Source organism: Stegostoma tigrinum, chromosome 24 (assembly GCF_030684315.1).
Source record: "Stegostoma tigrinum isolate sSteTig4 chromosome 24, sSteTig4.hap1, whole genome shotgun sequence".
Lineage (NCBI taxonomy): Eukaryota > Metazoa > Chordata > Chondrichthyes > Orectolobiformes > Stegostomatidae > Stegostoma > Stegostoma tigrinum.
Window position 1 is genome coordinate 1394564 of NC_081377.1, and position 12764 is coordinate 1407327.

The 12764-nt window shown below is 41.2% G+C and overlaps 1 protein-coding gene across 1 annotated transcript in view; it reads right to left on the minus strand.

Moving 5' to 3' along the window:
- LOC125464871 (potassium voltage-gated channel subfamily KQT member 4-like) overlaps nt 1-12764 on the minus strand; it is a 534184-nt gene that overhangs the window by 133561 nt on the left and 387859 nt on the right. The window contains exon 8 of the mRNA XM_059654245.1: nt 4371-4463. Coding sequence (XP_059510228.1) covers nt 4371-4463 — 93 coding nt within the window. The remainder of the gene's footprint in view (nt 1-4370; nt 4464-12764) is intronic.

Here is a 12764-nt window from a genome sequence, read left to right on the forward strand (position 1 = left end):
ATCTCCCCTACCCCCACTGCATCCCAAAACCAGCCCAGCTCGTCCCTGCCTGCCCAACCCGTTCCTCCTCTCACCTATCCCCACCTCCTACCTCAAGCCGCACCTCCATTTCCTACCTACCAACTTCATCCTGCCCCCTTGACCTGTCCATCCTCCCCGGACTGACCTATCCCCTCCCTACCTCCCCACCCATACTCTCCTCTCCACCTATCTTCTCCTCTATCCATCTTCGGTTTGCCTCCCCTTCTCTCCCTATTTATTTCAGAATCCTCTCCCTCTCCCCCTTTTCTGATGAAGGGTCAAGGCCCAAAATGTCAGCTTTCATGCTCCTAAGATGCTGCTTGGCCTGCTGGGTTCGTCCAGCTCCACAATTTGTTAACCAGTATTTCTGTCCACTGCTAACATCCAAAGAGCGGAAGAAGGCTCAAATCCAAGTCGACAAGAATCAGAATTGGGCATTTCCATCAATCTATGGCTGTCAGCAATTTGTTTCATTAGTATGAAATCCAGTGGATATGAAAAATCATTACATTTTACCCTTTGTTCCTGATACTTAACCCTCAGGGATTTCCTTTACCCTTGCCCTTTTTAAAAAGCGTTTTCTCTACATCTTTTTGTATTTTTTTTATTCATTCATGGGATGTGGGTATCACTGGCTGGACCAACATTTATCGCTCATTCTTATGAATCAAGTGCATTGTGTGGATCTGCAGTCACATGTATACCAGACGAGGTAAGGGTGGCAGATTTCCTTACTGAGAGGACATCAGGTAAAACAGATGGGTATTCCCAACAATCAGCAATGGTTTCATAGCCATCATTAGATTCTTATTTCCAAATTATTATTGAATTCAAATTCTACCATCTGCCATGGCAAAATTTGAACTTAGGTTCCCAGAACATTGCCTGAGTCTCTGGATTAATAGTCTAGCAATAATACCAAGAGGCCATTGCCTCCCCCTGTATTCCGTGTGTAATGTGTCTAATTGTATACAGTTTTAATTCTGGATCACAGCTTCGGTGTTATTCAGTGTTTGCTGCTTTCCTTAAGAGAGTTTGCTCCTGATAACCAGGTTAGTTTCATTTCATTAAGGAAGCTTGGCTTCTTTTTATTCTGAATAACAGTACAAAAGAAATAACTAGTTATTTTGTTTATTTAATCAAGAGTTATATTGAATATGTAACTGGTGGAATGGTTGGTCTTAGTTATCAGTGTATTCCATCATCACAGTCAGAACAAATATACTTTCAAGGAAGGAAGTTTGCCATCCTGACCTGGTCTGGCATCACCCGAGCCTCCCAGTTGTGTGATTGCCCGCCTTCTAAAATGGCCTAGCAAACCACTCAGTTCAAGGTAACTAGAGATAAACAAGCTGTCCTTAACCCTGACATGTACGGTGGCATTTCTGGAGAGCTTAGGAGAAGATTTATCCCGGGGAAGCATACCCTACATGGGAATCGTAAGTCGGCTGGTTGGCATATTTATTTGTCACTATAAAAACTGAAAATGAGGTGTGGAGAATAATTAATTATGGAAGTGAACATTGGCAGTTATATAAAAGATTTTGAAAGTAATTGTCTTAAAAGAAAAAGATAGTTATGGGCGTGATAATGTTTCAAAGGAACTCCAGGTACTGAATAATAATGCTTAAGTTTCAGTTGGCTTTTCATTTGCAGGTTTGTTGCCCGGTCTATATGAAAATCTACTCAGATTGTAATCATCTGTGGTGTCTTTAACAACAGTCGAAGACTACAATATCTACTGTAGCTTGGGAGTAAAAAGAGCAAGAGGGAAGTTTCTAATTCCAATTTTTCAAGGCAATTTAATGGGGCTGCTCCCCAGATTATTTCAGTGCAGTATTAAAAAATTACTTCTGCCCACATACTCCTGATGTGCTGGGACTGTGCTGAGTTTAGGGGAGAGGTTTCTCCTATGTCAGCGACACATAAATAGCGGCCACCACTGACACTGGCAAATTTATTTGGTGGCAGGAGAAGATCATCGTCTGAATACATGGATTTTACAAGCTCAATTGTTTTGCTGCATGTGTGCTGGTAAGTTGCTGTGGAACGCAGGGACAATTCAGGGGAAAAAAAACCTTGCAGCTCTGCCTCTTCGAGCAATGCTTAAGCATTCCAACCACTTTATGGAGCCAGGATATCATGTAGCTCAGTTCCAGGTCTATACTGAGTTGGTCAAAGGCTGTTGAATGTAACATGCTGGCTAATCACACAGAGGTTTGTTAGGTATGTTGGGTGTGTCTGTCTTAGGTCATGACAATACACTCAAACCACACTGGTGCAGTGGACTCAAGACAATGCAGTATGAGCTCTAAAATGTCTCTGTTAATTTGAAGAGGAAGAAACATCCAGGGAGAATATTTATAATCCAAGTACATCCCTCTCAACTTGTGTGAAAAAGGTTTGCAACCAAACAATAAGAGCAAAATACAACAGCTGCTGGAAATCTAAAACAAACATTCAACAAACAAACAAACAACTTAACATTCTGGAGAAACTCAGTAGATTTAGAAGCACCTGTGGAAAGAGGAAGAGAATTAACGTTTTGAGTACAATATCAGTCATATTGGACTCAAAATGTCATTCCTGTTGCTCGTTAACATTAACTATGATTGTCTATCTACAGATGCTGCCAGATTTGCTGAGATTTTCCAGAATTCTCTACAACAAAATAATAATCATTTTCTGGACTCAAAGTTGGTTCAGGCTTCACTCTTTCTTCAATTGTTTCAGTAATGTTAGGTGCAAGCAGAGGCTTTTGTCTTCTGGAGGGGCTCTTTCGACAAGAGTGGAACTGCCATGTGGGTAACAGCTAGGGTGAGAATGGCCAACTCCAAACCATCCAGTCTTATAAAACTTTTAACTGTTCAACTATCCATCCCATGGCCCCTGCTGCTGAGTTTCCAGGAACTATATAGCTCTGGGTTGATTCCTTGGATTATTTTGATGTTCTCCCCTATTTAAACTGAATGAATGCTTTCAGGAACTTTGGACACCAACCCTTTGTAACTGATGTCACACTACTGGACACAAGGAATAGGGTGCTTTTATAACGATTTCATGCTTTTGCAACTAGATTATTCTTCAAACGTTAGCACAAACATGCTCTGCCTAAAGTTAATTTCCTTTTTATCTGAACAATTGACGCTGAAAATCAGTGTCATATAGGCACCATCAATGTTGTGTTGTTTAAGGACTCTTTTTAAACTGCACAAATTGAAAAAAAAGTCACAACAAATGAAGGATAACTTGGGGTGTCTAGGGACGAAAGAATGAATGATTTAATTCTGAGCAGTTTTCAAACAATTCCGTGTGCAGTGTCCTACATGTGTATGAAAATAACGTTGAATCAAATGAACCTAACCTCTTCAATGTGAATCCATAGTCTTGAAAACTGAATATAAAATGCTTCCACTACAAACAATCCTGAGTGGTCACAGGTATTTCATGGAAAATAAATGCAAAAGACATAGATTTCACACAATGCCAGGATAACATGAAATGGGAACATTAAAACTGCAACACAGGTTGTTGCTGTCTCTTTTCCCATTACAAGGCAATGGGGATGCACAAGCTCTTCAATACCATTGAATATGGCAGGAATACAACAGCATAATGCGCAACAAAGAGAAAAGAACTTTTATTCTTGGTCTGCCAGCAACCACAGAAACAAGAAACATATGCTCGACGAAAGTTTTCTTTCTAAAGTTTTCAAGCAATAATACTTCTATATTATAGAATCTGCTGACACTCATGCACCAGATTACACATTATTAATTGTCACTTGTGCAAAATAATGATGTTATTAAGTATTTGTGGCACAACTCTAAAATGTCAATTAGCAATGTGAAAAATAAAAACTTTCAGGAGGACCACATTTCTCTTGAGAATGTGGATTCATGTTATGCTTCCAGTAGCAGCTACCTGCAATTTGTCTAATCTCGACGTATGAGCTCAGAGAATGAATGCTGATGGGTAAAATGATTAGAAGAGAGGCATGTCAAGCCTAGAATTGTGTCCATCCACAAAAGTACACCCACAGCAGTGAACTGAGGAGTGGTGACTTGGACTGATTTCCCCTTCTCGGGTACCAAGTCCAAAACTGGAATTTTTCAAGAATTCACTTGTGACTCCTGCAATGTTCAGATTATATATATCAGGGATTAAGCCATCTGGGCCAAGAAATAATCAATTCTATAAGATCTCAATGGACTGCCTGGCAGACCAATTAAATTGGTGTTTTCTCTTCATTGCACCAACACAGATTAGACAGAGGGAATATTGAAGTCAGGTAGAAACTGAAAGGCAGGTCGATATGACATATTGTTACTTCAGTGGTGTGTGGGTACATGCCTGAACGAAGGTAGAACACTGTCATAGTAATACCAGGTGGCCGTCAGGTATGGCCGACTCACATCTGTAGAGTAGAGACGCCAAGCAGCCTGGATAAACAAAACAGAGAAAGACACACACCAACAGATCAAACCATCAAACAGGACAGGACAAGAGAAAGCAAAATAAAAAGTGGCACATAAAACAACATGCAAGATAATGGGAAATTTATGTGGAGAGAAATTGCATTGTTTAATTAGGCATTGCACACTTATATGTATAAGAAAACAGTATGTACTATTATCAGCGCATGTGAAATAATATATAATAATCTGTGGCACTCTGTTGAAATCCACAAATTAATAACAAAGTTGTGATTAAAAGGATTCAGATTCTTGGCAGTAGATTAGATTAGATTAGATTGCCTACAGTATGGAAACAGGCCCTTCGGCCCAATAAGTCCACACCGTCCCTTGAAGCATCCCACCCAAACCCATCCCCATTCCCCTAAACACTACGGGCAATTTAGCATGGCCAATTCACCTAGTCTGCACATCTTTGGACTGTGGGAGGAAACCAGAGCACCCGGAGGAAACCCACGCAGACATGGGGAGAATGTGCAAACTCCGCACAGACAGTTACCCGAGGTTGGAATCGAACCTGGGTCCCTGGCACTGTGAGGCTGCAGTGCTAACTGCTGAGCCATGATGCCGCCTAGTACAGTGAATCATGAATACTCACCCTGAATGGGTTCCAAGGGCAGTGATAATGGGAACTGCAGATGCTGGAGAATCCAAGATAATAAAGTGTGAAGCTGGATGAACACAGCAGGCCAAGCAGCATCTCAGGAGCACAAAAACTGACGTTTCGGGCCTAGACCCTTCATCAGAGAGGGGGATGGGGTGAGGGTTCTGGAATAAATAGGGAGAGAGGGGGAGGCGGACTGAAGATGGAGAGAAAAGAAGATAGATGGAGAGGAGAGTATAGGTGGGGAGGTAGCGAGGGGATAGGTCAGTCCAGGGAAGACGGACAGGTCAAGGAGGTGGGATGAGGTGAGTAGGTAGGAAATGGAAGTGCGGCTTGGGGTGGGAGGAAGGGATGGGTGAGAGGAATAACAGGTTAGGGAGGCAGAGACAGGCTGGGCTGGTTTTGGGATGCACTGGGGGGAGGGGACGAACTAGGCTGGTTTTGGGATGCGGTGGGGCAAGGGGAGATTTTGAAGCTGGTGAAGTCCACATTGATACCATTGGTCTGCAGGGTTCCCAAGCGGAATATGAGTTGCTGTTCCTGCAACCTTTGGGTGGCATCAGTGTGGCACTGCAGGAGGCCCATGATGGACATGCATCTAAAGAATGGGAGGGGGAGTGCGGAGGCTTGGGGACCACTTTGCAGAACACCTCCGCTCGGTTCACAATAAACAACTGCACCTCCCAGTCGCGAACCATTTTAACACTCCCTCCCATTCTTTAGATGACATGTCCATCATGGGCCTCCTGAAGTGCCACAATGATGCCACCCGAAGGTTGCAGGAACAGCAACTCATATTCCGCTTGGGAGCCCTGCAGCCCAATGGTATCAATGTGGACTTCACCAGCTTCAAAATCTCCCCTTCCCTCACCGCATCCCAAAACCAGCCCAGTTCGTCCCCTCCCCCCATTGCACCACAAAACCAGCCCAGCTCTTCCCCTCCACCCACTGCATCCCAAAACCAGCTCAGCCTGTCTCTGCATCCCTAACCTGTTCTTCCTCTCACCCATCCTTTCCTCCATCCCAAGCCGCACCTCCATTTCCTACCTACTAACCTCATCCCACCTCCTTGACCTGTCCGTCTTCCCTGGACTGACCTATCCCCTCCCTACCTCCCCACCTATACTCTCCTCTCCACCTATCTTCTTTTCTCTCCATCTTCAGTCCGCCTCCCCTTCTCTCCCTATTTATTGCAGAACCCTCACCCCATCCCCCTCTCTGACGAAGGGTCTAGGCCCGAAACGTCAGCTTTTGTGCTCCTGAGATGCTGCTTGGCCTGCTGTGTTCATCCAGCTTCACACTTTATTATCTTGGGTTTCAAGGGCACTTGTTTTTAAAGTATCTAAACATTTTCTTCTCATCAAGAAAAAACTGCACTTAGAATATCATCACCTTCTGCTCCCTCACCAATTGCCTGAGCTTCACTTCTGAATATATTATGTGTTCATAGACAGCTCTATCATGGGGAGTTTCATAGCATTCAGCACCAATGTCCATCACTAATAGCAGACAATTTCTAAGATCTCCACTATCTAGCCCTGAATGTGCAGCACTCCGTCAGCCACAAAGAACAATTCCCATGACGTACTGACATGAAGGAGACTGGATGCAAGTAATATTGACCTTAATATATTCACTCCTTGCTCAGGTCCACCAACCCACACTCTATAAACACCTATCGACACTTCACATTTCAGATTTGTGGAGAGTTAAGTCAGACTGGAAGTTAGGCTGGGTCAGCTGAGAAAAGACTAGTGGACTGCTAGTTGCCAAGGTGGGCCAGGCAGAAAATCTGCCTCAGGGTTCCAGCACTCTGTACAAAAGTTAAAATAGAACAATGAAACATATATCAGTAACTTACTCAGACTCTTTCAACAACATCTTCCAAACCACTACATCTAGAAAAACAAGGGCAGTAGATACATGGGAACACTAACACCTGAATGTTCCACTCCAGACCGCACATCATCCTTGGAAATATATCACCTTTCCTTCACTGTCACTGGGTCAAATCTTATAATTCCCTTCTTAACACACTGTAGCTGTCTCTTCAGCATAATGACTGTATCAGCTCAAGGAAACAACTCACCACCAACAGCTTCGGGGCCAGTAGTAAATCCTAGACAGCAGCCTTCCAACCCTCTCAACTGCCTCAGTGTCCCAATACTCATCCGCACCACTGTCTGCAAATCCCATATGGCTCAATGAACAACTTATAGTATCCTATACACCTTAAAAAATTCCCCATTACCTCTCATACCCTTTACCAACTTACAGTTTCTACTATTTCTTACTTTGTATCTTCAAGTAACCATGCGTATATCAAAAAAAGTTCCTTTAGTTAAAGTTCGATGTCACAAACTATATTTTCTTGTTAGGTTTGGCCATCCTTTGACGGTTTAACAGTTACAAAGGGTTTATTCACTTTTTCAGAACAATCTTCTCTATTGTCAACAATCCCAAAGGATACCTGACACCCCTAAGGATACCAAAAATCCTCAAAAAGGGTGCAAGATCCCACCTCTAAAAGATGCTCTAGACAAGAACCTAATGTCTGTGAATGGTATCCAATCAATCCCCAAGGTTCAAATCAGCTCTCAGCAAGTGTTCTGTGTGTGCACAGATCTCCAGGCTAAAGGAAACTTAAAATCTCACTTCAGGGGAAGATTTCATTGTCCAGCTAACTCTGTAAAACAGAGTGGCACAAACCCAACCTGACTCCCCCTTCCTCACAAAAGTGGGAATGCCTTGTTCTGAGGTGAAACTTCTGACTTCAGGGCATTTCTGTTATTTTCATCACAATGGAGAGCCTCCCTGTAATGAGAAAAGAAATACCCTGCATTTTTTCAGACTCTTATAATCTATCAGGCTCTCAGCTCTGTAAAACTTAACTTAATGGATATCTGAGAATACACCTTTTGCAAATACTAGTATTACAAGTATTTGTGTTTATCAGGATTTGCTTTCCTCCAGAACATGAACAGGTCTAGGCCGATTAAATCCTGAAAGAGTGTTGCCTTGTCAGAGTTTTGTGCTTCATAAAAACCAAAAGAATTGTGGATGCTGTAAATCAGGAACAAAAACAGAAGTTACTGGAAACATTCAGCAGGTCTGGCAGCATTTGTGAATAAAAAAATCAGAATTAACATTTTGGGTCTGGTGACCCTTCCTCAGAACAGAACGAATGATTTTTTCTTCGCAGTAACTGCCAGGCCTGCTGAGCTTTTTGGGCAACTTCTGCCTTTGTGCTTCAGTTAGATGTTAAATCAATGCCACTGTTCTTAGAACGGTGCATGTTAGAGATTTCATGGAATTGACTGATGAAAAGCACAGAATTCTCCCTATGTCATGACCAATATTTCTCTCTCAATCAATTTTTCTTTCTATCCTTTTATGCTTTTATACCACTCTGTAATTTCAATTACATTTTAAACTATTTCACGCCAAGGTTGTTTAATTAAATAAGTAGGGGTTTCAACCTTTAGGGCTTAGTACAGTTCTTGTGTTGTAGCAGAATTAGTATTTCAAGTCCAATAAGATGATTCTTCACAGTTCCAAAGGACAGTCATTTTGAAATGTTAAAGCAAAATCTGTATCAGCCACAATTTTACAGACTACAACAAAGTTGTTTTCATTAAACCGCGGAAGTCTGAACATTGTAGACAGAACTGATATTGTGACACCTTTACTCTCACTACAAGGCTCAATAACAATTTTAAGGTGAGGAACAACAGGTTTAGATGGGATATGAGGAAAAATGTTTTCACCCAGATGATTGTAGATATCTGCAACTTACTTGCTGGAAGAGTGGCTAAGTTGGGGACTCTGAAGACATTGAAAAACTGTTTAGATGCACACTTGAAACATCATAACATAAAGAATATAGGCTAAGTATTAGAAAACAGGATTATAGTGGATGGCTACTTGATGATTGATGCAGACACAATGGGCCACCTTCCCTCCTTACTTGCTGAAAAATCTCTGTGGCTCTCAGTCTAATAAACCCGTATGTCAAAAAACAACTCTTCAGCATCAACATGATTTGGCTCCCTGCATTACACCCAACGGCTGTGCACTGACACACACATAACTGCTGGTCTGATTTCAAAATTGCCTTATTTCACTCTCCAGGTCCCAAATCATGAATGAGCTCCTGAAGGACTCCAACAGAGCTGAGCAGGCCGCTGGCTCCCCCACTCATATCAGCTTTGAAAATTAAACATCTCAGAAGTCTCTGGGCACTGACACACCAGCATTTTTATGAAACTTACATCAGTCTCATCTCTGGCAGCAACTGAAAATTAACCCTTTGATTAAAAATCAAGGAAACTTTGAGCCAAATATGATTTAAATCCAACTATTTAAGATACAAATCATGTGAGGCTGACTTAAGCATTCATACAGGAAATAAATATACTGCAGACAATAGGGGTGAACATTTTTGTTTTGTGATTATGTAAAAAGGAAGTAAAGTTCTAATGGATCCTCAGTGTAAGCTGAAATGATGTTCTGAACTAGACAGGCTTTTTGACTTCTGACCATCTCACATTCAGAATCATGAGTAAAGTGTCAATGCAGAGATTTATTACAGGATCTCTGGTTTGTTGTTGACATGAAGAGCATTTGTGCAAATAATCAGCACAAGTTTACTAAAGGGCACTTAAGCTATCATGTCAAGCAATGCTCTGACCAAATACTGAGATCTTTTCTACGTTGAAAGTCACTTCTCTATGCAAAGAAGGTCAATAACAAAGTAATTATTAATTTAATAGCAGTGAATAGCAAGAGTCGTTATTCAACAATACAACAGAAGTACTAACATGGGTCCATGTATTACTCTGTACAGACTGAATGACGAGGATCTAATCACTATTTCCTATGATGTGAGTGAATGCTAGGTTGATGGTTGCTGTTCTATATATTAGGAGTGAATGTGAGAAGTCTGATCATTATTCTATATATTGAGTGAATAGCATTCCAAACAATAGGAGCAAATGACAGGGTTTCAGTAATTATTCTGTGCAATAGGAACAAATACAATTTTGTATAACTGATCATCTCAAGGTCAGTGTATGGAGCAAAATTGATCTCTCTTATTGAAACTGCTGTGTTCATATCCTTGGCACAATGTAATTGATTGTTCAGTCCTATTACTTAATCTTAGATTTGGATATTGTCTAAAAAACAAATGCACTTTTTAGGTCTTTTGCAGCTTCGACCAATTCCGTTGCCAGTGGTGTCCTGAGTAGGGTGACCAGTTGACATGGTGGCATTATGGTGATCCTTATGCAGACCTTAGAATCAGTCAATGAGAACCCTGTGATTTTCTTGTGAGTGATTCCTGAATAAGCATTGAAGAAAATTTGCCCAGAGCTTGTGAGCAAAAAGGTGGGAAAACCCATTGAGTCCTACAAAGCTTACCACATACACAATGTACACCTGCTGACTCACCTCTTAATGTTGAATTGCTTGGAAACAAAAGAAATTTGAGAACAAAAAAACTGGTCAATTCAGAAAAGCTCTAAAATTTTCCTTCCATTTCCTGAGACGTCAGGATAAGTTCCATGAAATTATGACAGCCCGTTATTAATGACATCATAGTTAACGAGCAACTTACCCGCTATGACAGCATACATTTCTTGGAGCATGGAAGGAGTGAACCAATATTTGCTAAATGTTTAGGGAGCCTATTTCAGAGAGTCAACAAGTTTAGCCAGTCTCATAATCTTGCCTTAACATTGTTGACCAAATCCTGCGTCTTTAATTTCCTTTCCTTTATTCTGTACTCCAGTGAGATTGTCCTTGCTTGACTCTACTCTTGCAAATATGACTGTAGCTACAACATCTCCAACAATTGCTTCTAACTCAGTACAGGCACTATTCTTTTCTGAAATCTTCCAGAAACTGTCCTCAGCAACTACCTTTCCCACACCTAGACATTATTTCTTGGTAACATTATCCAAAGTGATGGCGTGTACTTCCATAGAGGTGCTAATCAGATCTAACTCTTATTTCTATATTATCTCTCACAATCTCTGCACATTTGTCAAGATACCTGTTCAATATCAAAAATTAAATTAACCACATTTTCCTTCAGGTAAATATTGCACTAAAGCTCTTGTCTTTTGACCCCTGTCACAAATATTTTATCCTTCCACTCCATCGACAGCACTGCCAGATGTTGGAACAGATTACTCTAAAACTGAAGAAGTTTGTTTGTTCTTAGCACAGCCTGCTGTTGTATGTACACTCCATTATAAACACTGTCAAACAAATATTAAAATAAATGCTGATGCGGGAAGCATTGCTTACAGGTGCCACAAATAAGGCATTAATAAGGAAGTAATAACAGGACATTTGGAAAGTCAAAAAACAACCCATCAAGGTCAGCACGGTGTTATGATGAGTCAATCATGTTTGGCTAATTTGCCATAATTCTTTGGAGTTGTAATAAGCAATATGGATAATGAGGATCCTGTAGATGTAGTATATCTGAATTTCCAGAATGGCATTTTACAAAGGTGCCAAACAAAAGGTTAATACACACGGTAAAGATCAGATGGGATTCGGGGTAATTTATTAACTTTGATACAGGACTGGCTAAGGATTTAAGGAGGAGATAGATTTTAAATGGTAATGGGTTGAAGTGCTTTCGAGGTTGAGATGAGATTAGCCATAAAAACCGAAAGAACCGCGGATGCTGTAAATCAGGAACAAAAATAAAGTTGCTGGAAAAGCTCAGCAGGTCTGGCGGCATCTGTGAAGGAGAAAACACAGTTAACATTTCTGGTCCGGTGACACTTCCTCAGAACATTTTGAGGAAGGGTCACCGTTCCCAAAATTTTAACTCTGTTTTTTCCCTTCACAGATACTGCCAGACCTGCTGAGCTTTTCCAGCAACTTTGTTTTTGTTGTGGATGAGATTAGCTATGATCATATTACATGGCAAAGCTGGCCTGAGGGGCTGGTTGCCTACTTCCTCACTAGATCTTATTTTCAAAGTTCTCCTCTCTCCATCTTTGTTACCTTATCTGCCTCAGTCAATCTGCTGCTGAAATCCTATGCCTTCGCCACCTCCAGACTTAACTATTCCAATGCTCTACTGGCTAGTCTCCTTTTCCTAACCATTGTAAACTTAATTTAAAACTCTGCAGCCTGTAACTTATCCAACAATAATCCCTGCTACCCTACTGATTTACCTTGATTCAAAGTTCTCCAACAAATCATATCCTTATGTTGAAATAAAGAATTGCTAAGGTGCTGAGCAGCCATGGGTTTTATAGTGTCTTTGTGTTCATTGTTAGGAAGTGTAAAAGACCATAAGCAGATATACACCATTCAGCCTATCGAGTTTGCTCTGTCATTCATTGAGATCATGGCTAATCTGATAATCCTCAACTCCATTTTCATACCTATCCCCACAACCCTTGATTCCCTTGGTGATTAAAAAAACTTACTGCCTTAGCCACAATCTATTTAACATCCCAGCCTCAACAGTACATTGTAGTAAAGAATTCGACAGATCCACCACCCTGTGTTAGAAAAAATACCTCCTCATTTCTGTCTTAACTGGGCGACTCCTCACTAGATTATCCTTTCCTGTCCCAGACCCTCCCACAATGGGAAAAATGCTTTCGCATATAACCTGTCAAGTCCTCTAAGAA